This window comes from Sphaeramia orbicularis, chromosome 4 (assembly GCF_902148855.1).
Source record: "Sphaeramia orbicularis chromosome 4, fSphaOr1.1, whole genome shotgun sequence".
Lineage (NCBI taxonomy): Eukaryota > Metazoa > Chordata > Actinopteri > Kurtiformes > Apogonidae > Sphaeramia > Sphaeramia orbicularis.
This window is the reverse complement of record NC_043960.1, coordinates 10203843-10230055: the sequence shown is the minus strand read 5'-3', so window position 1 is coordinate 10230055 and position 26213 is coordinate 10203843. Positions and strand designations below refer to the sequence as shown.

The 26213-nt window shown below is 37.6% G+C and overlaps 1 protein-coding gene across 4 annotated transcripts in view; it reads left to right on the top strand.

Moving 5' to 3' along the window:
• Positions 1-26213, top strand: part of lrp8 (low density lipoprotein receptor-related protein 8, apolipoprotein e receptor) — a 367439-nt gene that overhangs the window by 222991 nt on the left and 118235 nt on the right. For all 4 annotated transcript variants that reach the window (XM_030132189.1, XM_030132188.1, XM_030132187.1 and 1 more), the window contains exon 4: positions 11322-11450. In XM_030132189.1, the coding sequence (XP_029988049.1) occupies positions 11322-11450 (129 nt within the window). The remainder of the gene's footprint in view (positions 1-11321; positions 11451-26213) is intronic.

Below are 26213 nucleotides of genomic sequence, written 5' to 3'. Positions count from 1 at the left end.
ATATTGTAGCATGAATGGAAGTTAGCTCAATGTCACTTGTCAGTACAGGAAGTGCTTTTAATTTGACAAGACATTAAGATTTCCATTGTACAGTAATAGTCTTAGATGAACAGGAAAGCCATTGTTCTTCCTATGGCTCTGACTCATGGTGCAGTTCTACAAAAATACAAAAACAAACACAAAAAGGCCAATAAACACTGCCATACACACATTAAATCCAAATTAACACTAACACCACAACCCCGCTGAACCCCCGCACATAAAAATAACACATGTTCAACAACATGCCCAATACCCACAATGCAATGGGAAGATATAAAGGTGTGGTCATGGCTAAAACTTAGTGATTTAATTCCATTCAACTTAAACTTTTTCGTACTTTCAACTATGTCTACAAATTAGTAGAATATACTTAACATTTTATAGTAACATCATAAAACTTACATCATTTAAGTGCATTGTAATTAAAGCATTTTAGTGAATACAAATTCCGGGCTTATAGTGTATATAACTGCCCCCCGACAAAAAAAAACAAACAACCCCCCCCCCCCCCCCCGGTTTTTTTTGACAAATTGCACACTGGTTTATATGTGTGATGTGGAGTGTTGACACACCACACACAGTACGATCAAAACAGTTCAGTGCCTAATTTTTAATATTCATATGTTGGATCTGTAACAGATAAAATAATCTTTTCAAATTTAGAAAATCCTTATGTGTGTACCCCACTTCAGACTAGTATTTACAGCAGTGAGGTAGTATTTGTGTTTTACCATTACGGTGAATGTTTCTAAGCTTTTTGCATAAAGCATAGTTGAAGCATGATACATCATCAATCACTGCTGGTCTGTCTGAAGCGTAGCGGAATTCAGTAACGGCATAGGCTAAATCCTCCAAAAGCCTGCATTCCTCTCCCATTTATCATGTGCCGTATTATCACATACATGTGTCTTTGTTTTGACGTTGTGTCTCCATGTGACAGACAACGACTTGAGGATGACTTATATTACCTCCAAGCCTCAAACACACACCCCATAATAAATAAATTATCTTAGCATTAGCCGGCATGACTACAAGCAACCGAAATCAATCACCTAGAGGGCTAGCGCTGATGCTAGGCGTGCAGCTGGAGTGGACGTGCTGCCGAGCTACAATGCTCCAGTCGCCTCCCTCCTTGTGAAGGGAAATTAAGAAGGTAGTTAATCAAAAGTTCATTAGCATACAGCGCCTTGCTCAGACCAGCCTTATACCCTGCTCATAATAGACACTTAGACTGACCATGTGAGAAGAATAACAAGTCCATAACACTTCTTGTGCTGGACTTGTTCGAAAGAAAAAAATGGTGTTCTCCTATGTGCCAAATGAGTTTTCTGACCTCAAGACCAGCAAAGCCTGTTTGAAATCCACTGCACAATTGAATGAACTGAACAACAATAACAAAGCATTGACACAATATTAACAATGATTTCAAAGGTTTTAATGGCTCTACACATGGATTATTAGATTGGTTTATAATAGAGCTACACAATTATAATCGAATCGCTATTTCAGCCTGTGCGAGTATATAATCGCAAAATGCTGCAATTGAAAGGTTCAGTGTGTGTGTGTACGGTTGTAGAGAGTGGTATGGTAGAAAAAATACACAATGACAGTCAGTTCTGTCTGGAGAAAAGTTTTTTTTAAGTCTTATAAGTTTGTTCTGCCGCTTCAACAGTTCAGTGTGCTATACTTTTTTGGAGTTTATGGGGAAAAAAATCATAATTAAATGAACTAAATTTAGCTCACATGGTCTGGAAGTGTGACTGTTTACTAGTCTAGAAAATCTACCCCTTTGACAGAAGATGTTGGTCATTCACAGGGTTTAAATATGTCATCAACAGGTTAAATGACTGATTTCTGTTGAAATTCAGCTGTAACTCAACTGCTTTCCTCTGTAGCTGACCATTTGTCTTCACTTTACATAGCTAGAAGAAACATTAGGTCATTTATCTTCATGATTTCTTGATTCTGAGTGTCAGTTGATCTGCGGGGGCACCTGTCTTTTTATTACCCTTATTTATGTAATTTTTCATTGTTTTTTACCTTTTACGTTGTTACTGTCTTTCATTTGTCTTTATGCTGAGCTCTTGTAACTCGTTTCCGATGCATTTTTTTCTGCAAATGGCAAATAAACAGATTCTGATGTTTATTCTTTTGATCTGGACAGAGACAAAAGCTGCAGAATGCCAAATTGTCCTTAATAATCCCAATATGACATTTCACCAAACCACACAGCTCTAATGGACATACACTACCAGTCAAAAGTTTGGACACACCTTCTCATTTAAATGACATGAGATGGACTACAGATGGCCAACAAGTGCTCAGCATCACTGGGAACCCCTTCAAGACTGTTGGAAAACATTTCAGGTGTGTCATGGAAGTTTCTAGCACTCTGGACACCCTTTTGAAGTAAGAACACAAAAACTCACTGAATTTGGGTTAAAGCAAATATATTGTTGCATGTAAGAATACTGAAACTAGGGATGCATCAATACCGATATGAGTATTGGGCATCGGCTCCGATACTCAGTGTGTGTACTTGTACTCGTACTTGTGAAACATATCCGATACAAATGCACCGATACCACATACGGCCGCGTGACATTCACAGTTCAGTGCAGCAGGTACGAGGAGGAGGAATAATGTGTGGGGAGTGTGAAGAGTGTGGAGATTTTTCAACATAAATGACGATGATAAAAGTAACGCTGACTCCAAGTAACGTTAAAGACACAGACAGATACGGACGCAGCGTTCTGTCCGTCCTCTGCGTACATTCCATCCGTTTTCCAGGTGCTGGTGGATGCGTACCCAGATGGAGAATACCACCAGGAGTATGGAGCGGTGCGGACCACCGCCAGCAGAAGTGAAAAGGAAACTTATCGCTCATTTCTCTTTTCTCTACCTGCTGAAGCTAAGCTTTTAAACCTTACCAGAGAAAACGCTGCAATATTAGTATCACATTAGTGTTACCTCTGTCATCTCCATGTTTGTTGTTACTGACTTTCTTCTTCTTCTTCTCAAAAAACTTTACTCTTCTTTGTGGTATTTGTCCAGTATGGTTAATTCAGAGTGGCGACCCCTGGTGGATTAATTGAGAAATGCTCATTCCAACACATTAAATGTCAGCACTTTGTTCCAGTCAGACTAATGACAACGACAATAAAGCACATTTACAAAAGGAACTAAGAACTGGAATGGGATTATTAAGTACTCATATCGGTACTCGGTATCGGCAAGTACTCAAATGTAAGTACTCGTGCTCATATACAGTCTGGAAAAAAGTGATATCGGTGCATCCCTAATTGAAACAACAGACCGCAATCATCCAAAGCCTTGCCCCCTGCTGTCTGATAAACAGAAGAATGGGCTCTATGCACAGCCTCACTACTTCCTGAACTTCAGGTGGGTCCTTTATTTCCTGTCTTTTATTATTGGACACACTGATTAATCCAAGTGTGTCTGCTACTTCTTGTTGTGACTACTGATTTATTAGGCACACCTGGATTAATCAGTGTGTCCAATAATGAAAAACAGGAAATAAAGGACCCACCTCAAGTTCAGGAAGTAGTGGAGCTGTGCATAGAGCCCATTCTCAAAGCTTGTGTAATTTTAGTTTTTTCCCATGTTAGGTTAACTATGAAGTGATTGGCTACATCTCAACTGCTCCTATGCACACATTTTTCCTTAAACAGTTAAAAAGACAGTGAAGTATTCCTTAAAGAGAAGGTAGACAGAAAGTGTCTGACTCATCAATTTGTGGACAGTGAAGGAAACGACAAGCTTGACATGTTCACAGCAGGTGGTCATATGTCATGTCATGTTTAAAATGGGAATACTGTACACTGCAATATTCTACTGTCTTTGTCAGGTGACTACCTCATGAAGCTCATCCAGAGAATGCCACGAATGTGCACAGCAGTAATCAAACCAAAGGGTGGCTGTTTTGAAGAATCTAAAGTATAAAACATGTTTTGAGTTGTATCACACTGTTATAAACTACACAATTCCGTGTGTTCACTCATAGTTTTGATGCCATCAGTGATGAAAATAAAGAAAAACTAGGTGAGTCTAAACTTTTGACTGGTAATGTAAAATATTTGCGAATAAGAATCATTCAATCATTCATTTTCTGAACCTGCTTTATCCTCACTAGGGTCACGGGGGTCGCTTGAGCTATCCCAGCTACTTATAGGCGAAGGCGGGGTACACCCTGGACATGTCAACAGTTCATCAAAGGACTGACAAACAATCACTCTCACATTCCCACCTATGGGCATTTTAGATTAACCGATTAACCCACAGGTGTCAAACCCCAGTCCTCGGGGGTCGGTATCCTGCATGTTGTAGATATTTCCCTCTTCCAGCCACATCTGGTTCAATTAATGATCAGCTCATCATCATGCTCTGCAGAAGCCTGATAACGATGTAATGGCTTCCAGGTGTGATGGAAGAGGGAAACATCTAAAACATGCAGGATACCAGCCCTCGGGGACCTGAGTTTAACACCCCGGGATTAATTTATCCTTTGGATGGTGGGAGGAAGCCGGAGTACCCTGAGAACCCACACAGGCAACATGCAAACTCCACACAGAAAGGTCCCACCCCCATCGACTGGTGTTAGAATTGAACCCAGGACTTTTTGCTGTGAGGCACGAGTGCTATCCACTGCACCACCGTGTCACATCATGCATAAATTTTACTGTATATTCACTAATATTCATAGTCAGTGTCCTTAGTGAACCCGTCAGTAGTTTATAAATGCACGTCAGGTACTTCATGATTAGCTGAAGATAATCTTTTTAGGGCCCAAGGAATTTAATATAAATATAAGGGTGTTTGTAAAAAGCATTGCCCAAGAAGTGTTGTTTCGTGTTTTGGAAATACTAGCTTTTTCTATCTTTTTTTTTTAATAACCTTCAAAAGAAATTGAACTTTGTGAGAACACTCTTGTATCTCACCTTATCTATTGCCTCTTGTTAATAAAAACAGCCTCATATGCAGACCAATAAATTACAGATAAAACCGGGACAAGGTGAATTAAATGAACAAATAGTGTAGAAGTAGTGTAGTGTAGTGTGGAAGTGTAACTGCACTGGCACAGGGATGAACCTGCAGAAGTTTATATGTCACACAAATAAAAGTTGAAACGGTCTGCTCAGCTGGCAGAATGCGTGTGTTTGTCTGCTTTACCTTGATGTATCCTGGAAACATTCTCTAACTGCAGATGCTTTTTTGATCCCATTTCACAGTCATTTGATAATGTGTATATGCACCTGGGAGATGCTGTGTCCAACCACCATCCCTTATTGCCTGCCACCAAGCAGCTTCACTGGAGCACGGCTGGCATCACTTCCTCAGCTGTTACTTGCTTTAGGCCTTGGCATTATGCAAGCTATCTGGCTGCTCACAACCCAGTGTTTGTCTCTGTGCCCCAGGGACTTCATAGACTAACAGTACAAAGTATAAAGAATAGTGAAGTCAGTTAAAAGCCTCATAAGTGGAGTTAAGAGGAGGATTTAGCACCATGAAAGGTTTTACGTAGGTGTACACGAGCATTTGCATTTGCAATATAAATCTACATAAACCACATATTTTCTGTTTTACAACAACTTTATCCCTTTTTATAATGTTAGAACAGGAGTTGCAGTCAGATATAGCACTTGGCTTGAAATATAATCATAGCCATCAATATCACTACAGTCACAGATGTGTCCTTAGCTGGAGTCAATAAGTCCATCAGTGCTCTTCAGTGGCTGCTGGAAGTAGCTGTCAGCGTTTAGAGAGTAGGGAACAAAAAGAGAGGGCACATCTGTGCTCCACTCTGACTTTTAAAAAGTCTGGGAAAGGTACAATGACTACAACTTCATTATGAACACCATCTCCACTGAGACAGACAAAAATAAGATAACGATCCTTCTTAAATCTGACAGGATTTCTGCGGGTCATTAAAAAGCATGAAAAGTCATCAGATAGATTTTGTGAAAATTAAGGCCTTAAATGGCATTAAAAAGCATTAAATTTGGTGTCCAGAGGCATTGAAAAATTAAATACATTTGATGGAGAAAAAAAATGCATTGTTATTCAGAATTTATTTTGATTATATAATAGGGTTGGGAATCTTAGTTGTACGGCTGATATGATACGCATCTCGATACAGCATCTAGATATGTTAAAGATACGTGTGTGGCACCTGTGATATTATATGATTTACACCCAAATCACGATACAGAGTGATTAAGCACATTCTGATTCAACAAATTCATTCTGGTAAAAAAAAAAAAAAAATGCAGTGTAATTCAATGAGCTTGATTTTTTTTTTTTTTTTTTTTTTAATCAAATAAGACATGACTTTTCACAAAGTGGCTTTTGTGCAATTTCAGAACACGGGCCTCACATACAGTCAGGTGAAAAAGTTAGGAATTTGTTTCCAAAGTCGTTTCTCTGTATGTTTCTTACACTTAATTTCTTGCGCCCTCACTAAATCAGTTTGTAATGTAATGTATTTATAGTGTAGGTAAAACAGAAAAAGGTTCTGTCACTTTAAGAGACACCTACGCAAGGTATTCTGGGATGCGCTGTTGGATATATATGTCACTGTTTAAGGAAGTATCTCTGTTATGTACGGCAGTATTCAATACAGTTGATCTAGTAAAAAGTATACATTCAGAAACCACACGTCGTCACCTCCCTTCTCTGTCTGTCAGATTCAGATACACACATTACAGTATTCATCGGTGGTGCTCGTGCCACAGCGCATCCACGGAGCTCATACTGTCGTGTACAATGTACACATCTGCTGCACACATAACGGGGGTCTACAGAAAAGAAAAACTGTTCTCAAAAAAAAAAGTAACACTTTTAAATGCAAGTAATAATATAATATATTGAATGGATCAATTTTATCAATACAAACATTCAAGAACCGATGCATTGCGATATCATTCCAAACTTTCCATTCACTTGCAGGTTCTCTACTGGTGCACCAGTGGATCGTGCACACGTGTGTCGGCGTATCGATGTGTATCGGATAATCTTCCCATCCCTATTTTATAAACATTTAAAAATTTTGATGGGAAGTATAATGTGATGATTGTCAGGATGAACCCTTTAATTAATTGGCTACTGTTTATGGCCAATACACGAAGTCACAACACCGGATGCTTGGAATGCAACGTGCTGTGAGCGTGTTCATGCTGTGGTGAAAGAGCAGAGGGAATATTAGCAAATGTCAGAAAAATGGGAAAATGCGAGTTTTGGCAGATGTGATTGGAGGAGGAACTATTCAGAACCTGGTTAAAGCCTGTCAACGGTAAACTGTAATAAAAATATATCTGCAGTTGGACATGGGCATGGAATTTGTTTAAACTGGCATTAAAAAGGGCATTAAATAGCATTAAATTAGATTTGCTGATACCTGCAGAAACCCTGTCTGAGGACATTTTGGTGCAGATTTTTTTTATTAAAAAGGAAAAATTCTTTGAGATATTTTCCAATAAGTGAATATATCTGTCAGTGTCATCTCTTTCGTTGGCAGTGCAGATGTGTCTGTTCTTGTTCATGTTAATTACCCTTATCTACTTCTACTTCTACTTCAGAGTATTCCAAACAAGCCGTTCTTAGTTCTGCAGGTAACGTTAATCACAAGTCTTCATTTTCACATTTTTCTCCATCAATCATTGGACACCAAATGGGGAAAAAAGCCCTTTTATAAGCTAAGCTGCCTGAATGTGCAAATAGCTTTAATGCCTATTGAAGTATAATAGAGCAGCCGCATAATCACTTTAATAGTTCCAGTTTATTATTTAAACATACAGTCAAATGGAATTGGAATTGCCTTTATTCTCTAGTTAATGTTATTACTCATGGGATGAAAATCATGTAATTTATTTTGTCATAATCAATGGCAGTTGAGCTCTTTGTTGTTCTTGCTTGTCTGTTTCCAGTCATTTGAAAAGCAGTCGATCCTTGCCTTTGTGGTGTCTTTGTCTTTTAACCAAGCTGTCAGTCAAACACCTACTGGACCGAGCCCTAAGGGTGTGTATTATGTGTATCCTAAGTGACGGTGTGTCAATGACAGCTGACACATATTCATACACAATAAAATGTATGTAATATAATACAAGAGGCTATTATTATCCACAAATTATGTTATCGCAAACTGGCATTCACCAACATGAACACATTGTTGCACAGATGTAAAACAATTCACTGCCCTCCTTTCACTTATTATCGCACCTACACACACCTCCCATTGGTGTTCTTATTCACACCATCATCTTGACCAGATAAGCTGAATTTTGTGCATCAAAGACACAGGTGCACGGTCTTGCACACTTATTACACAGTCTATTCAGTCCCCTTGGCAGTAATCATTACAATGTGCTGATTTCGTACTCACTTGTTCACTCTTAAAAAGGATTTTCAGCAGGGTTTTATTCTTTAAAGGCCAGAAAAATCCTCATTTAGACTAGACACACTGGGAAGATCGAAACACAACAGCCTGATATTCACAGAGTGGGATGTAGAAAGCTGTAGGGGTGATGGAACAGCTGGTCATCCCAAAATTCAACACAGTAAAAGACAAAAAGCATAGACAAATCTGTTTGTAACCTGCCTAAAAAAGTGTTCAGTACCATTGAAAACTAAAATAGAAGTATCTGGCTTTTCTACAGTCCAGAACCTGGCAACCAAGGGTGTACGTTTGGAGAAAAACCTGGCACCATGTTGAAACTCCCAGCATCCCCTCACGAGGGGCGGCTTTTGAATGAAACCAATTCAAGCAGTACTGTAAAAAAAAAAAAAAAAAAAAAAAAAAAGAGAAATATGAGATGAATCAAATAGAATGAGACTGAAACAAGTGAATCCCATAGGTACTATTGATTTGTGGCTGAAACACACGTGCACAAAAACACACAAACATGCAGGCTGGTTGCCAAGAAGCATGCTGGTGGTAAAATATGTATAATTGATGGAGTTGAGTTTGACACACTGCTGTAATATAATCTGGGGCTATAGTCCCCATGGTGTTGGGCAGTGTGTATGTGAGAGTGTGCATGCTACAGGAAGAAGGGACAGGGATTTGCTGTGGGGACTGAGTGTAAATTTGATGTATCGGTTCGCTGTATTTTTCCTCCCTGTACCAACCTCATGGGTTACACATGACGGAACAATGGGCTTCTCTACTGTAATGGGCTTTTGCCTAAAGGGGCCGCTTCCTCATTCACATACTGTTCATATTGTTCATACATGGGAATTAAAAATCTGCTTTTCCAACAAAAAAAAAAAAAACAATAATATTTCGTCAAGGGATTTTACACACACAATCTTATATTTCAGCTTTAAGTTTCTGATTCATGGATTAGAAGAGTGTTTAATTATGAATTTATTATGGTATGTTAAGTCATTTATCAACCAAAAACAAGAAATAGTTCCTCAACGATTTTGTATTTTATGTAACTTAAAACCTGAATATTAGACTTTGGCCAAGCTAAAAACCTCATAGTACATATTCAGTAGCATTTTTCCCAAAAGTAAAGTATTACTCCTCATTTTTACACAGCAATTTTATGTTATAAATACAAATTGGTGACTGAAAGTTGTATTTTCCCAAAAGTAAAGCATTACTCCTCGTTTTTACTCAGTAATTTTGTTATAAAAAAGTGGTGACTGATGGTTGTAATGACCAGATTCAATCAGATGTGCAGCTGGAAACCAATCTGCTTGACAATTATGGTGTCCCCATGTCTGTTCTGTGTAACCAAATAAGCCACATTATACCCAGAGTGGGAATAAACAGAAGTCGCTTTTCCATTCACCCTCAAATTGCATGACTATAACTTGCACATAAAAAATTTGCCTAATGTTAAAACGACAATTTCGCCAAAACTCTCATTTATCAACTAAAAGTTTTTATGCTGACATGAGGTGGTTTTTCGGGCGTAGCGCAAATGGTATATCACACAAAGCTGCAATGGAAAGACTTTTTTCCGCAACTAGATTCATGTGAATAAAAAAAAAAACAAAAAACAAAAAACGGATGTTGACGGATGTTACAACAAGCGGAGAAGAAGAGTTTTGAAAGAAACATGGCGTAGTATGTGTGGACACACCAAGACACAAATCATTTTTTTAATTCAATGCAGGATAGAGGGGTAATAGATAATAATAATGAATATATCTGGAAATCAACATGATATTTACGTTTGTCGCCATGTTTACCTTATGACTTCTCGTGTCATTTCGCAATAATAAATAAACAAACCATCGCATTTGTGATTTAATGGAAAAACCAACATTACGCACTTCTGTTTTTTCGACATTTAGTAAATATCAGTAAATTTTTTTGCATATGTCCAATGGAAAAGTGACTAGTGTTGTGATGTCCATCTTTATATACAGTCCATAGACTAGACTTGAACGCTCAATCAGTTTATTGTACTAGTGTCCAGTAAGTTAATCAATAATGAAATTAAGTGGTCTTATATACCACATTCACACTATACTGAAGACTTACGTTTGCATTTTACAATAATTTGCATTTATTCACACATGAAATTACTCCGCAATCATCATAGGTATTTACTGGCAGTGATCGCCCCCTATAGGCAGCCCAATGATATGTGCATGATTTTATTTTTACAATCAGAAGTGACATGAAACAACGATTTTGTTAAACTTGCAAACTCTGTAAGAGCTGTTTCTGATTCAGTTGGATTCTATAGTTTCGGTCTTCTTCCAAATTACAGAAAAGATTTTAACTAATAACATAGAATGAGGAATCTATATTTAGCAAGTTTATCCAATGTTAAAAACCCAATATACATGTGCTAATTTCTGGTGTTAAAGGGTGTTAGTGGTTATAAAATGGTTTTGTGTGGTTTTGTTCTTTGTTTGTTATTGTTTTGTTTATTTGTCTATGAGTGTTTCTGTTCATTGCTTGTGTTTTCCCTGTCAGTGTTCCTTTTTCATCCCTCCCACTGAGTGTCTAGTTTAATTGTAGGCCTTTGAGGGCAAATCGATTTTAGCAACAAGATAACTAAGTTATCAAACTGTTTCATTGACTGGCTGTCCCTTCTCCCTCTATCTTTTGTCTCCTCCCCATTTCTTCTCTCATTTTACACTCCCTGTCTTTTTATCTACCCTCCCATTCCCCTTTATATCCATTTTCCCCATTTTTTTTCTTTTTTTTTTTTAAACTGCCATCCATTTTTCTTCCATCCCCCTCTCCTACACTATTCTTCCCTCCCTCTCTGTCTTTCACCTCCACCCTCTCACAACAGGCCGACAGACCTGTCCCCCAGAGAAGTTTGATTGCGGAGGGTCTGGCAGCAAATGTGTTTCGTTGTCATGGCGATGCGACGGGGAAAGGGACTGTGAGAACGGGGCGGATGAGGAGCAATGCGCTGCAGGTAGGTTTTTATGGCGGAAAAATTGATAACAGAGACAAGAACACTGTAGATAAACAGAGTAGTATCTATTCTGAAATGCATGAACTCACATTCACCTTTCTATCCAAGTTAAGTGAAAGGCAGTCCCTGAGAAGTAACACAAAATGTAAAGTTACATGATCATTTATTGTTGTTTTTCCGAAATCATTTCTTCATTAATAAATTGGTCACATGTCAATTTCCTACTCAACTTCCTATCAGCAGCAGTAGTTCAGGGTTCTCATGTTTGTTACTACACGTTTCTCATTGATAAATGCACAATACGAATAATAACGGATGCACCGATACCACTTTTTTCCAGACCGATTACAAGTACAAGTACTTACATTTGATTCCTTGCTGATACCGAGTTACGATATGAGTACTTAATAATTCCATTATAGTTCTTAGTTACTTTTGAAAATGTGCATTATTGCTGTTGTCATTAGTCTGACTGTAACAAAGTGCTTCTACTGACATTTAATGCGTTGGAATGAGCGTTTCTAAGGAAAAAAAAAAAGCAATGAGCATTTCTCAGTCAATCCACCTGAGGGCGTCGCTCTTAATTAACTATACTTGCCAAATATCACGAAGAAGAGTAAAGTTTTTCGAGATGGAGAATAGAGTAAATAATAACAAACATGGCAAAGACAGAGGAGGTAATACTAATGTAGATACTAATATTGATATTGATGATCATAAATATGTCAGTAGTTTCTCACTAACTCACACGGTCGCTCTTTGTAAATATCCGCTACCTCCACGGTTCCCGGTGGTACTGCTTCTCCGTCTGGATTCACACACAGCCTTATATATAAGATAATATGATGATCTTTATATGGCTCTGGGTACGCATCTGCTAGCTCCCGGGAAATGGACAGAATTACGTGTGGAATGTATGCAGAGGACAGACAATACGCTCCATCTGTATCCGTCTGTGCCTTTAATGTAACTTTTGTCACCATTACTTTTGTCACTGTCGTTCGTTTTAAAAAATGTCCACACTGCTGACAATATTCCTCCGCCACGTACCTGCTGCGCTATGAGGTGAACGTCACGCTGCCGTCAAGTGGTATCAGTGTTTTTGTATCAGACCACTTTTACTACACACACTCAGTATCGGACCGATACCCGGTACTGGTATCGGTGCATCCCCACAAATGATGAAACATGCAGTTGTTTACTAAAATAAGACTGAATGTGATATTTCTTTTTAAATCAGGCCTATCTTTGTATACTTTTTGTCTGTTTCTTGAGGGATTATGAAGTCATAGGTTTTGCACATATGAACATTTTTATATGTCTAGATGTGTACTTCACATAGGTAAGTAACATGCTAATTAGAATGTTTGCATTTGGAGTCATGGAACAATTTGATTCCTACCAAGACAACAAAGTCTGAAATGTAAAGTAGTTTATTTATTTGCATTTGTATAATTTGCAGTGGACAAATGGTGTGGTGCAGTCACATCTGCCACTCCCTTCACTGTCTTGTGTAGTCGTATTCTAGTACAATCTAATACTCCAGGTGGGCTACATCCCTATACTTGGCATTAAGGCTGTAAAACTGGCATTGATTTTCATCAGCATGAACAATGTGGCCTACAGCTTTATTGATTTTAAACCTATAGTACACGTACATGTACACAAACAAATGCACACATGTCCACACAGCGTTTTTGAGGAATATAGATCACATATTTGCCCTTTTCTTAAACAGTGTTTCAAGTAGATTGAAATAGAAACTTGAAGGGCACTTGGTCGAGAGCATACTTCCACCAATACCTCCCAGTCTTGTAATTTATTCAAACACTTAATAAAGGAATGTTTTTAAAAGTGGGGAAGGATTCTAGGAGGCCCGCTCCTGTTTTGTGGACCTGCTCCAAAATGTAATGGGTTCGCCCTTGGATCCTGACCTACGATTTCATTGAGTTTCATGGAAATCAGAGCGGTAGTTTTTCATACTCCTGCTGATAGACAAACCAGCAAACAAACTGAGACGATTACATTACCTTCTTGGCAGAGTTAACAGGTTTAGATTGACACAAAGATCTCTGTATGGGGTTTTCATGTGTGTGTATGTAGATGTTAGCAGGCACAGCTGGCCGGTTCAAACAACCCATCAACTCTAAATTGAGTGGAAAACAAAAAAGAATAAAAGGCTTGGTTGTTTCCATGACTTGAACAAACAGTAAAGACAAACGCTTCATGGACCTCCAGGCAATCATGAAAAATAGTAAAAGAAGTGCTCTTTGGTGAAGCAACCGTCAACGCACTAAAAATACAAAAACCAAGGCACTGTCTTATAAAATATATTCATTCATTCATTCATTTTCTGAGCCCGCTTTATCCGCACTACGGTCTCGGGGGGCCTCGGGGCCTATCACAGCTACATAGGGGCGAAGACGGGGTACACCCTGGACAAGTCGCCAGTTCATCACAGGGCTGACATATAGAGACAAACAATCACTCTCACATTCACACCTATGGGCAATTTAGATTAACCAGTTAACCTATCAGTGCATGTCTTTTGGATGGCTTATAAAATATAATTATTATAAAAATATATCGTATAAGAGAGTGCCTTGGTTTTTGTGTCTCCATGACTTAATGTCATTCATTTTCTGAGAAGGACCACCATATTGGTCAGTTCTTCCTACTAGGGTATTAGCGACTTCAGATTTTTTCAGATCGACTTATTTGTCAATAAAATCGAAGTCGAGCAGACTAGTCATGTGCTGACGTCATCACATTGACAGTGGAGGAACAACACAGATGCATGCTGTTCAACAATGAGAAACTTGTACTAACGTTCACTGTAACATTAACAATGTACAGTAAAGAGCAGAATAAAAAACTTGCAAGACACGAGCATCAGCAGTCCTTCTCAGACATTTAACCAAACAAAACTTAAGGTTAACACCTTGAATTTTCTTTTAAATTTAAGTGAACAACATAAAATGGGAAAAGGTTAAGACCGCAGCAGCCAAGACACACAGATTGTTAGAGAAAAGAGCGCATTGTCTTCATGAAGTAACTGAACAGAACAATCCAAACACACTGGCGATCCAAATTATTATTCAATATTGGTTGTGCTTACATGGTTCACAGAACATTACGTAGATGATAGTTTTTCTAGATCACAGTCAGTTTAATAATCGTACTCTGAGTCGTCTTCTTTCTTCAGTCTTGGCCTTGCACTAGTGATGCACAGGTTTGTTTGGTTTTTTTTCAACCTGCTTTTGTGGAATTATGTGAGCCGCCCCTCAAATAAAGTGACATTTTTTGGACCTGCACGAGCCCGACCTGGGTCCACTGATCCACACATCACTACCTTGCGCTCCATGTTTTCATGTAGAAAGATGAGAGTATCAACATGCGCTGAATGAAGGCTTTCGCACTGTCGGGTGATGGAAGGGAGAGAGAGAATAACACATGATTGTCAACTCCTCCAAAGTAACGTCGACTTGTGCCCCAGACATCAACACGTTGACAAACCAGCTTTTTTGTCAATGCCCTACTTCCTTCTATATTTGCTCCTTACAGTCTGCTATCATAAACACTACTATGAAAGAAAAGCAGATTACTTTGGTACTTACTAATGCCGCATTTCCACTACATGGAACCGGCTCGACTAGGCTTGGCTTGGCTTGACTCGACTCGGGTGCCAGGTCCTATTCCTGGAGACCGTTTCCATTATAGGATACTACAGACTTTACAGTACCTGGACGTCATAGCGATGCAGCGCGTTACTTTCGTGTCGTTTGCTCAGAGAGTTGCTGATAAAGTCGCTCATTGCGTGTCGTCTCATCAAGCTTAGGCTGAATTTTTACGTCTGAACCTCCTCGACAAATCATGGTGTAGTTTAGTGGGCTGACATCATGTGGATTAAGCTACCACTATATTTACTGTAAACTTCCGCATCTGTTTTTTGTGAAACGGCGGGTCACACAGAGACGACTCTCTGACCAATCAGTGATCTGCAGTGTTTACACGTCACATTTTAGTATCTGGTCCCCAGTCTTGGAACCTTGGCGGAGGTGATACCAAAAAACTAGTACCGGGCACCAGATTCCAGGTCCTTTTTCGTAATGGAAAAAGGCCGAGTCGAGTCGAGCCGAGCCGATACCATGTAGTGGAAACGCGGCATAAGTTAGCTACATTGCTAACCTAGCTTAATTCTCCTGTGCACATGACAAAGTTACTGATGAAGATAAGGAGTTGTTTACTGAGTGCCTTCAACAGCAGCTCAGTGCTCCTAATGTCTGCTATGCACTAATACTAGTTGCTAATGCTAATGTTAGGTGGTGTTTGCGTACTAGTGTGAGTAAAATGGAGAGACCATACTAAATATGTGCATATGGGGATACTAAGGTAGATAAACCTTAACCTTAGCCTTTAACTTGGACCATATTATGGCAGCCAATGGCACTTAATGAGTTCTCTGACAAAGATTTTTTTGCACACTAAATCTGCCAAAATAGCTCAAAATACAATTTTGTGAATTATGGCAAGTGGAACCACATTAATCATAAACCTTGATAGATATGTTTATGTCAGAACATTTTAAAAGTTTAGAATGAAGTAAATAAAGTTCACATTTGTCAGTCTATAAACATTTTGTCACGTTGGCGGAAGGTTGTGGTGATCATCGCCCCTTATTTGCATGGAACTAATATAACCTTAATGATACAGCTTCTGTGTTTAATGTGATTCATTGGTATGAAAGAGGCAAAGTCTGTTTTTAACTTGCATTTATTGACAATATTCCCCAGGTCTGATATCATCGGTAGGCGCACCACACACAGAAAAGTAGAAAAATGTTTCTTTCTATAACAGTCATGCATCTCATCCATCCCATCATCTTTTGAGATTTCCCTCATCTGAAGGATTTAAGTTTGCTCTTTCAGTGAATATCCATGCTATATTGCAATATAAGCCTCCTAAATTACCACCCAAAACACTTTTTAATTATTCATTTACCATCACCCACCACTTCCATAATACTTGACCATGAAATAGGCTGAATAAATGTTCAGTGGAAGCAAAACATGTTGCAAATCACAAAGATGTTATTTCAGATGAAACTCATACTATTACAGCCCCTCTGTGTTTGCTGAAATGGGGTATGTAATTTGCGGTGGAAGTTTTACTTTGCAAATTACAGAGATGGGAGATTCACACAGGATTAAAATCACAGACAATCTCTGCAAATGATTAGATATTTCCAGAGCATCCCAGGTAATTCTAGGCCCATGTGAACAGGGCTGTGTTCTGCTTTCATAATGACACTGTAACAGTTAAAGTGCTGCACTACAGGCATGCTTGCACTGCTTAAGAATGTGCATGTGTATGTTTAATGAACCGTCCAGTAAACATGCCCTGGATGATGATTCTGATTTTTCCCATATGAAGTAATATTATTCTAATCATTTTCTTATTGAACTTATTTTCTTCACATTTCAGACAATTAATTTAGATTTGTACACTCTCATGACTCTGAATATCCAAAGGGTTACATCACAATTGAGCAAATGTCTTCTTTAATTGTACTTTCATTAACCTTTTGGTGCTTTAGTGTGTTGCTTTCAAAGAGGGATTTGGGCAAAAAATACTCACCAAACCAGTCACATCTTTTGATGCTCACTGCAAGCTGTTAAAGGTCAGGTTTTTCATGCAGTGCAGTTTTTTTTGTTGTTGTTGTTTTTTGTACTTATTTTGGTTTCTCTTCTCTGTTATATCCATCTTCATTCATATAATTTACTTACTATTTCTTCCCCTTATGTTTCTGTCAAACATAAACAGCGTTTTTGCAGGTAATTAAAAAGCATTAAAAGTCATTAAATAGATTTTGTGAAAATTAAGGCCTTAAATGGCATTAAAAACCATTAATTTCGATGTCTAGAAGCATTAAAAAATACACTTGATGGAAAAAAAGCATTGTTATTCATGATTTATTTTGATTATATAAATATTTAATAATTTTGATCGGAAGTATAGTGTGATGATTGACAGGCGGAACCCTTTAATTGGCTATTGTTTATGGTGAAGTCACAACACCAGATGCTTGGGATGCAACATGCTGTGAGCGTGCTCATGCTGTGGCGAAAGAGTGGAGGGAATATTAGCAAATGTTGAAAAAATGGGGAAAATGCAAGTTTCAGCAGAAGTGATTGGAGGAACTATTCAGAACCTGGTTAACCCTTAGGGATCCACAGTCACAGCCCTGTGACTAAATCACATGACATTTTCAACACGTGGTAGTGTCGAAAGTTGATCATGTAGACCACTGGGGATTTGAAAGTGTAGACTTGAAACACTCTCCCACTTTTTATGTAATGTTGATAGAGCAAATACAACCAGATATATGACGGTTTGAACTAGTAGTAAACAAACATGAGTAAAAGTATGAAAATGAGGTGGGGCGGGCGTTAGATTTCTGACCATATCTTCGTCATTTTTTGTCCTTTTTCAAAACAGAGCAGAGAAAACGCCTATGTAAAGATCTGCTTTTATGTCAAATATTTGAGTATAGTTTTAATTTATTACAATTTTAATTTTATATACCGAATATTTGGAACCAATATTCACTTTTAAAGTCTTTTGCCGCGTTTCCACTATGTAGAACCAGCTCGACTTGGCTCGGCTTGGCTCGGTATTCCTGGAGAGCGTTTCCATTACAAGATACTACAGACTTTACAGTACCTGGTTGTCATAGTGATGCAGCGCGTTACTTCCGTGTCATCTGTTCAGAGAGTTGCTGATAAACTCGCTCGTTGCATGTTGTCTCGTCTGAATTTTTACGTCGGCTACCAAAGACTGAATCTCCTCGACCGACCATGATGTAGTTTTGGGCTGTTATCATGTAGATTAATGTACCGCTATATTTACCGTTAACTTCCGCATCTGTTTTTTGTAAAACGGTGGGTCACAGAGACAGCTGTCTGACCAATCAGTGGTCTGCAGTGGTTATGTCACGTTTTAGTATCTGGTCCCCAGTCCTGCAACCTTGGCGGAGGTGATACCAAAAAAGTTGTACCAGGTACCAGATTCCAGGTCCTTTTTCGTAATGGAAACGCAAAAAGGCCGAGTTGAGTCGGGTCGAGTCGAGCTGATAACACGTAGTGGAAACGGGGTATATGAAAAGGTTTGTGAAGCATCTTTGTGTTATTTATGCAATAAATAATATAAATTTTTCAAATCGGATTTTATATTTTTGATGTTTTTTGGCCTTTTGTGTGGATATAGTAGGTTGAAATGAAAAAATAGTAGGCTGATGAGATAGATGGAGTTGTGTTGAAAAGAAACATACCAAACATGGGTATAGTAAACATTTCTTTATGTAGTATGTAAAGGCAAAATCAAAAGTACTCAAAAAAGCCAAAATAGTGTCAGATTCCTAAGGGTTACAAACTGTCGAAGGTAAACCCTTAGAAAAACTATATTTAAATTGTATCTGCAGTTGAACATGGGCATTATATTTGTTTAAAGTTGCATTAAAAACATTAAATTAGATTTGCTGATACCTGTAGAAACTCTGCTAAGGTTCTGATTTGTCATTTTACAAATACAAAGAACAGGTTAAATTTAAGTCTGAATTCTATGCAAATCTTACACTTTCCACAACATTGGCCGAAGTGTTGTGCAATACTTCCAAGTCCTTCAAAGTGCATCCTTGGTCTCTGTAAGAATAGTTTTGCTTATGTAAATTCTGTCATCAAGAAAGCCTGTTTAATTTACTTGCTTGCCCCTGCTGATGCAAACATGTGAAATTTACAGTTTGTTTACCAAGTTTCAAATGTTGTGGGATAATTTTCTTGACAGATGGACACAAACATGTTTTCACTCGGCTTCTTCTGTTCACACTCGCTGCCCTGTCCTTCTATCAGCCTCTCCATCCATCCCTCCATTCATCTCCGTTCTGTGTCTAAGTTGCTGGAGTGCGGGCTGCTTGTACACTGAGTGATCACATTAGGGAGTTAGCAGCCGCGACCTAATGAAAACAACAGCCGCTGTTGATTTAGTGATGTAACCCAAACTGCCACTCTGTTGTTCACATACCATCTCTGTCTCTCTGATGCGGAACATAAACGCAAACACATAAACACAAAAGACTTTTTTTTTTCTCTCCCTTCGCTTTCTCTTGTCTATCACAGGCATCTGCACTTTTTATTCCTTTTCATTTTAATCTCCGTGCATTGACACACAGGCCAAACTGAGATCATATATAGCCTTTTCATCGCCTTTCATCTGTCTGACTTGCATGAGTGTTATTGCCATAGAATATAAAGTGGTTAATACAGCTGTGAAATATTTCATGGGGGTCTAGATTATAATTGATTTCCTGCCTAATGTGCTTTGACTGTGTGTGTGTGTGTGTATGTGTGCAGAGTCTGTTATAATAACCTGTATGGATCAGCTTTTGATCTATCATTTAAAGATGAAGGCGATAGTGATGAATATTAAGAAGTTCATATGACATATGGAGAAGGACCTACGCCTTTTGAGTTCGCACAAACGTCAAGTTTATCAGTTAAAGAAGAGATCGATCGCTCTTTTATGTTTCTTGCCTTGTCAAAGTGAATTTCTTTTTTATAATTTTTTTTTTTTTTTTTTTTTCACATGTTCATGGACATAAAATACAACAAACAGTACAGTAAGACCAGTTGAGGGTTACAATATTCAACTAAAGATATCCATGAATAATACAATAAAAGGAAAATAAGGGCATCACATTATCATTTCAGTGCTGATGTCTTTGTTTTTAAATCCTATCCATTTGTCCCATTTTCTATCAAACTCATCTTTTTTTCATCTTAAAGTATGTCATTTTTTTTCCATCTCCTATATTTCCTGTACTATATCTAACCATTGTTTGTATCTTGGTGGGTCCGTACAAAGCCAGTTTCTTGTTATGGCCTTCCTGCCAGCCGTGAGAAGAATTTGGACCAAGTAATTATCTTCTTTTAGTACAACTGTACTTATATTAAATATAAGGTGGAACAATTCTTGGTAACCGTATATCCTAGTACCTCATTTATCACAGAGTTTACTTTGTCCCAAAATTGTTCTATTTTGGGGCAACACCAGAAGATATTTGACCACACTGCCTCCAACACGTTTGTTCTTTTAATAATTGTTTTTTTTTTTAATTTGGTGTAATATTGACTGAAATTGATTGAAATCTTTATTTCGAACATGTAGACAATGAAATGAAACATATCAGTAATCAGCAACAAATATCAGTACTGGCACATAAAAGGTTGATAAGTAAACACAAGATAGATAGATAGATAGATAGATAGATAGATAGATAGATAGATAAAATCATGATAACAGTAAAATAAATGAAATGAAATTGTACATGCACGAAAAGGAGTAGGAAGAAGTAAAAACTTATATACCCCTACCCCAGTCTCTGTTCCTTTTGATCACTATATAGCAATTATTTTATATGAATATCAATATAATAACGACGACAACAACAACAATAATAATAATATAACAATGTCACAATCCTTTTTCCTATATACACTCATATAATAATACCCATTTACAAATTATCCTACCAGATATTAATAAAAACTAAAAACAAACAAAAGCACATATACATATATAATATAAATACATATAATATTCTAAATGGTCCTATATAGTAATATAGTAATAATATATTCATATATCCGTATTTAAACTAGATATTGTCAACACATATGTGACAAAGCCCCACAATGAAAAACATAAAGAATAATAAAGAAACGTGTTAAATTTTTCCAACTGCATTCTCTCCATATAATATATATATATATATCTATATAATATGTGTGTCAAAGTGACTTTCCAACATGCTATATTGGTGATTAAGTATGTAAATAGTCTAGAGATAAGTAAATATCTAAATGAAATTGTAGCTCTAAATGTAAATTCATGGTATGTTACAGGAGAACAGCTGTTAATATCTATAATATCTTGGTTGATTTAGCAGATATTGTTTAATCTTTTAATTTAATTGAATATAACACTTTTTATGAGGCTTTACTTTCCCCAGCTTTGACTTAACTTTTATATCCTATCCTAAAATATTGAATTAGATGAAGCCATTGCATCAAATTTTACCAGATTTGCTTGAACACAAAGCTACGATTGTAAAAGCGTGTTGTTTATTTCCACGCTGATAAAGTACAGGGATAAAGGCTGGAAAAGGAGAACAATACAAACATTTGCAAATGAGAAATGCAAAAATGTATCACTGCATATTATGAATAAAAAGGATGACAAATCAATGCGCCTTCATCCTCTACTGTCACTCTTTACTTCTCCAAAAACTAATTATGCTGTTAGAATGTGCATTGCTTTTTTCGAAATTGATTTTTTTTTTTCTTGATCTTGCAAACAAAACGGATAACAAACAAATGAGTATTCCGCATAAAGATAACGAAGCACAACAGTCTGATAGCAATTTGTAGTGGAATAATTGCCAGATTTGCTTCTATGACACTGCCAACATTTTTTTGCATCACAAGCCATTACTCGGTCGTATCATTCATAGGCACAGCTTTAAACAAACAGAAACAGGTTTTTGTTCAACCTGAGAGGCGTTTGTTTTAGGTTTTATTGGGAGATTAAATGGGGGTAATGGCAGGCTGATGAATGCTTTCATCACATTTTATCCACATACTTTTTTTTTTTTTAGCTTATCTAAATAATCTGCTGCCTTCACTCCTACCCCCCCCCCTTTCCACCCCGACCATATCTGTTTTTCCATCCTTCTTGTCACCTTTTCCCTCCACCTCTGATCTTTCCCTCCCTCCCTCAGCTATTACAGCTAACGCTAATGAAGGCTGCTAATTGAGCATATCCAAATGTTGAATAAAACATGGATCCAGGAAGAGGGGTTCTTTATTGTGTTTAGCGCAGGCCTTTGAAGAAAGTTTATGAGCCTTTAATTTATGTTAATGCGAAATCACGTTCGTTTAGCTGCTGCAGGCTGTGTATTTTCATGCTTCAGGGTGTATGTGTTGGTAAAACATGGGTTTTTATTGTATTTTTTGTAATACATTTGGGAAAAGGAGGAATTTCCAGAAGTTTGACCTCTCTTTTGTTTGCTAAACATTAATATTCAACATAATTGAAAAGTGTTTTTTTACCTGCACACTGATCAGCTTTTCAACAAATTAGATTATGTAAATTCATGCAGCATTTATCCCTGCCGTTGAACCCGTGTGTGTGGCCTATTGAGGCGCTGATTCAGCGAGAGCAGGAATGATCCGGTTTGCTTAAGGTTGATCAACGGGCAAGTTTACATTTCTACAAATATAATGAGATTACACACACATAAATGAGACCAGGCACTCATAGGATTAGGTGATTTTCACTTCACGATTCAATGCATCAAGGATACCTGTTGGGAGAAGAAAAAAGATGTGTGCCAGGGTTGGAATTAAGAGGCTCACTTAATTAAATTTGCCCACAATCATACAAAGTAATTTCCCAAAAATATTAATTAAATGTTTCGTGTTTGTGGCACTGTACATGTCGACAATCAAACAAATTAATTTTCCAAAAAAAAAATTAATCAAATGTGTCAGGTTTGTCTCATAACTACCTGCGGGAAAAGGAATTTATCATCACTTCTGCTTGTTTTCAGTGTGACTTTCTCCTTTCTCGTTTATCTTTTTTTTTTTTTTTTAAACAAAACACTACATTCTTGCATGCCATCTTTGTTTGTAGGCTGCAAATTAACTGGATCACCCGGGAAGTATTTCTGATCCCTATAGAATGAGGGAAAGATAATTATGTATACAAGCAGAACTTTTATTTATAGAGCACATTTCATTCCAGCTGGAAGTACAAAGTGTAAAGTACTGTAGTCATTTGAGCCACAAAAACTACATGGATTGGATAAACATAAAGAACACAAAAAGCAGAATCACATTAATCATATTTATGCATTAAAAACTATTGAGAAAATGGAATAATTAAGACCAGTAATTCAACTGGAAAAGTTAACAAGGTGTGAATGTGTGAATATGTCTTCATTAACTTATCTATTTGACCTGCAATAATAACCACAAACGTAACATCAACTTATACTTAATGTTATGTAGTCCATAAGCCATAAAAACAGGCTCTTTTTCATAAATGGTGAGTGGTAAATGTCCTATATGTTCTCCATTTCTGACATGATCAGTAGTGTAATTTTTTGTCTTAATTGAAAAGTTGATGTCAAATTCTATGTACCAAAACACATTTATCTTGTGTTTTTAGCTTACCGGCCGACAGGTCGTAAGTTATTGTCGTCATGCAGCGTCCATCAGCATCGTCGTCATGTCGTCCATTACAAAAATTTCAATCATCTTCTTCTCCAAAACTACAATTTCGATTGACTTGAAACTTGGTATACAGCTTCTTTATGATGATGTCAACAAAAGTTAGTGAAATTATTTGGATCCAGATCTGATTCTGGATTTGATGCGACTTTGAAAAATTTCCCCATTAAAAGAGATAGGAAGCGGATCGATGCAATAACTCAGTAAATATAAATGATATCTAGTGTGAATTTCTACAGTCCAGCCCTGATGGGGAGATGACCAAAACATAATGTCCACATGCTGATCAGGATCTTCTTCTGGATCCGGGAACTTATGGAAAATTTAACATGGGCTCTTATGGGGAAAAAAAATTCAATCGTCATTTTCTCCGAAACTACAGTTCTGATTGACTTCAAACTTGGTATACAGCTTCTGTATGATGATGTCAACACAAGGTATTGAAATTATTTTGATTCAGATCTCATTCTGGATTTGGTGTGACTTTGAAAAATTTTCCCATTATAAGAGATAGGAAGTGGATTGATCCAATAAATCAGTATCAATGATATCAAGTTGGAATTTGAATTTTTGACAGATCTGATTGGAATATGACCAAAACATGGGCTATTTCTGTAATATAATAAATACACATAACTGGGTGATAATAAATGGCATCTGGATACATTTCCCAAAGCTTTTAATTTGGCTGGTAAGATACAGGGCCATTGGTCCTATTTTTATCTATTTTCCCTCCTTTTGTGCCATGTTCAGCGGGGTAGCTGTGGCTCAGGAGGTAGAGTGGGTTGTCCGATAACCGAAGGGTTGGCGGTTTGAATCCCACTCTGTCATGTGCTGTTGTGTCCTTGCCTCCAGTGCTGCTACTGACAGTGGTGTATGAATGTTTGGTGATGGTTGGAGGGGCCATAGCGCGAATTGGCAGCCATGCTCATACATTAAATAATAATGGATTAGATTTATGTAGGACTTTTTTGGACACTCAAAGCGCTTTACATTATTGACCCTTTATTCATTCGCTCTGTCTCACATTCCACTTCTGGTGATGGTAAACTACGTCTGTAGCCACAGCTGCCCTGGGACAGACTGACAGAAGCGTGGCTGCCAATTCATGCCTACAGCCGCTCCGACCACCACTAAACAGTTATACACATTCATACACCAGTGTGAGAGACATTGGAGGCAAGGAGGGTGAAGTGTCTTGCCCAAGGACACAACGGACTGACTAGGACAGAGCGGGATTCGAACCGAACTATATATTATACAGGGTGTCCCAAAAAAATGTATACACACTTCAAATAAAGTACGTTTTTATTACAATTCATTTAATTTTCAAAATGTAATAGAATTTCCAAACATCATTTTATTGTTTTGTCACCACCTGTTCTCAAACTGACGCCCATTCTGGTCCAAACACTGCTGACAATGCCAAGCAATGGAATCGCACACATCACCAAACAATTCCCTTGGTATTTGCATGCATTCACGTTCAATGGCTGCTCTCAATTCAGCGACTGTTGCAGGTCTCATAGTGTAGACTTTGTCTTTTAGGGATCCACATAAAAAAAGTCTAATCGTGTTAGGTCTGGTGAACGCAGAGGGTATTCAACGAAACCCCTCTGTCCAATCCACCTGTTTGGTAAGTTCACCAGACCTCACACCACTAGACTTTTTTATGTGGATACCTTAAAGACAATGTCTGCACTATGAGACCTGCAACAGTTGCTGAATTGAGAGCAGCCATTGAACGTGAATTCCATTGCTTGGCGTTGTCAGTGTCTGGACCAGAATGGGCGTCAGTTTGAGGACAGGCGGTGATAAAACAATAAAATGATGTTTGGAAATTCTATTACAATTTGAAAATTTTATGAATTTTAATAAACACCTACTTCACAATTATTTTAAGTGTGTCTACATTTTTTTGGGACATCCTGTATATATGTAGTTTACCACCACCAGAGTGTGAGTGAATGATTTTTTAAAACATTTTTTTTAATAGAAGAAATGCTCTGTTTATTTCAAGGCCTTATTTATTCATAGATCAGAGCTCACACAGCAACCGGAGACAGTCTGTCCACCATCCAAAACGAAAACCCTTTAATACCCCAAAGCTGCTATGTCAGCGGTTTACTGAAGGCATTAGACACAAGACAATGATAACAGTTCACACATAGGATGACATTTGGATGATAATGACATCTTAATGTGGGTGTCTATCCATAGTCATCAATATATTTTAGTTTGGAACATTGTTGGTGGTGGTAGTGCCTGTTTTTTTTTTTTTGTTTTTGTTTTTTTAATGAATGAATAATGGATCCAATGTACATGCTTTGAGTATGCATTCATAGAAAAGCACTATATAAATCTAATCCATTATTATTATTATTATCTCCGCCAAGGAGGTTATGTTTTTGCCGGC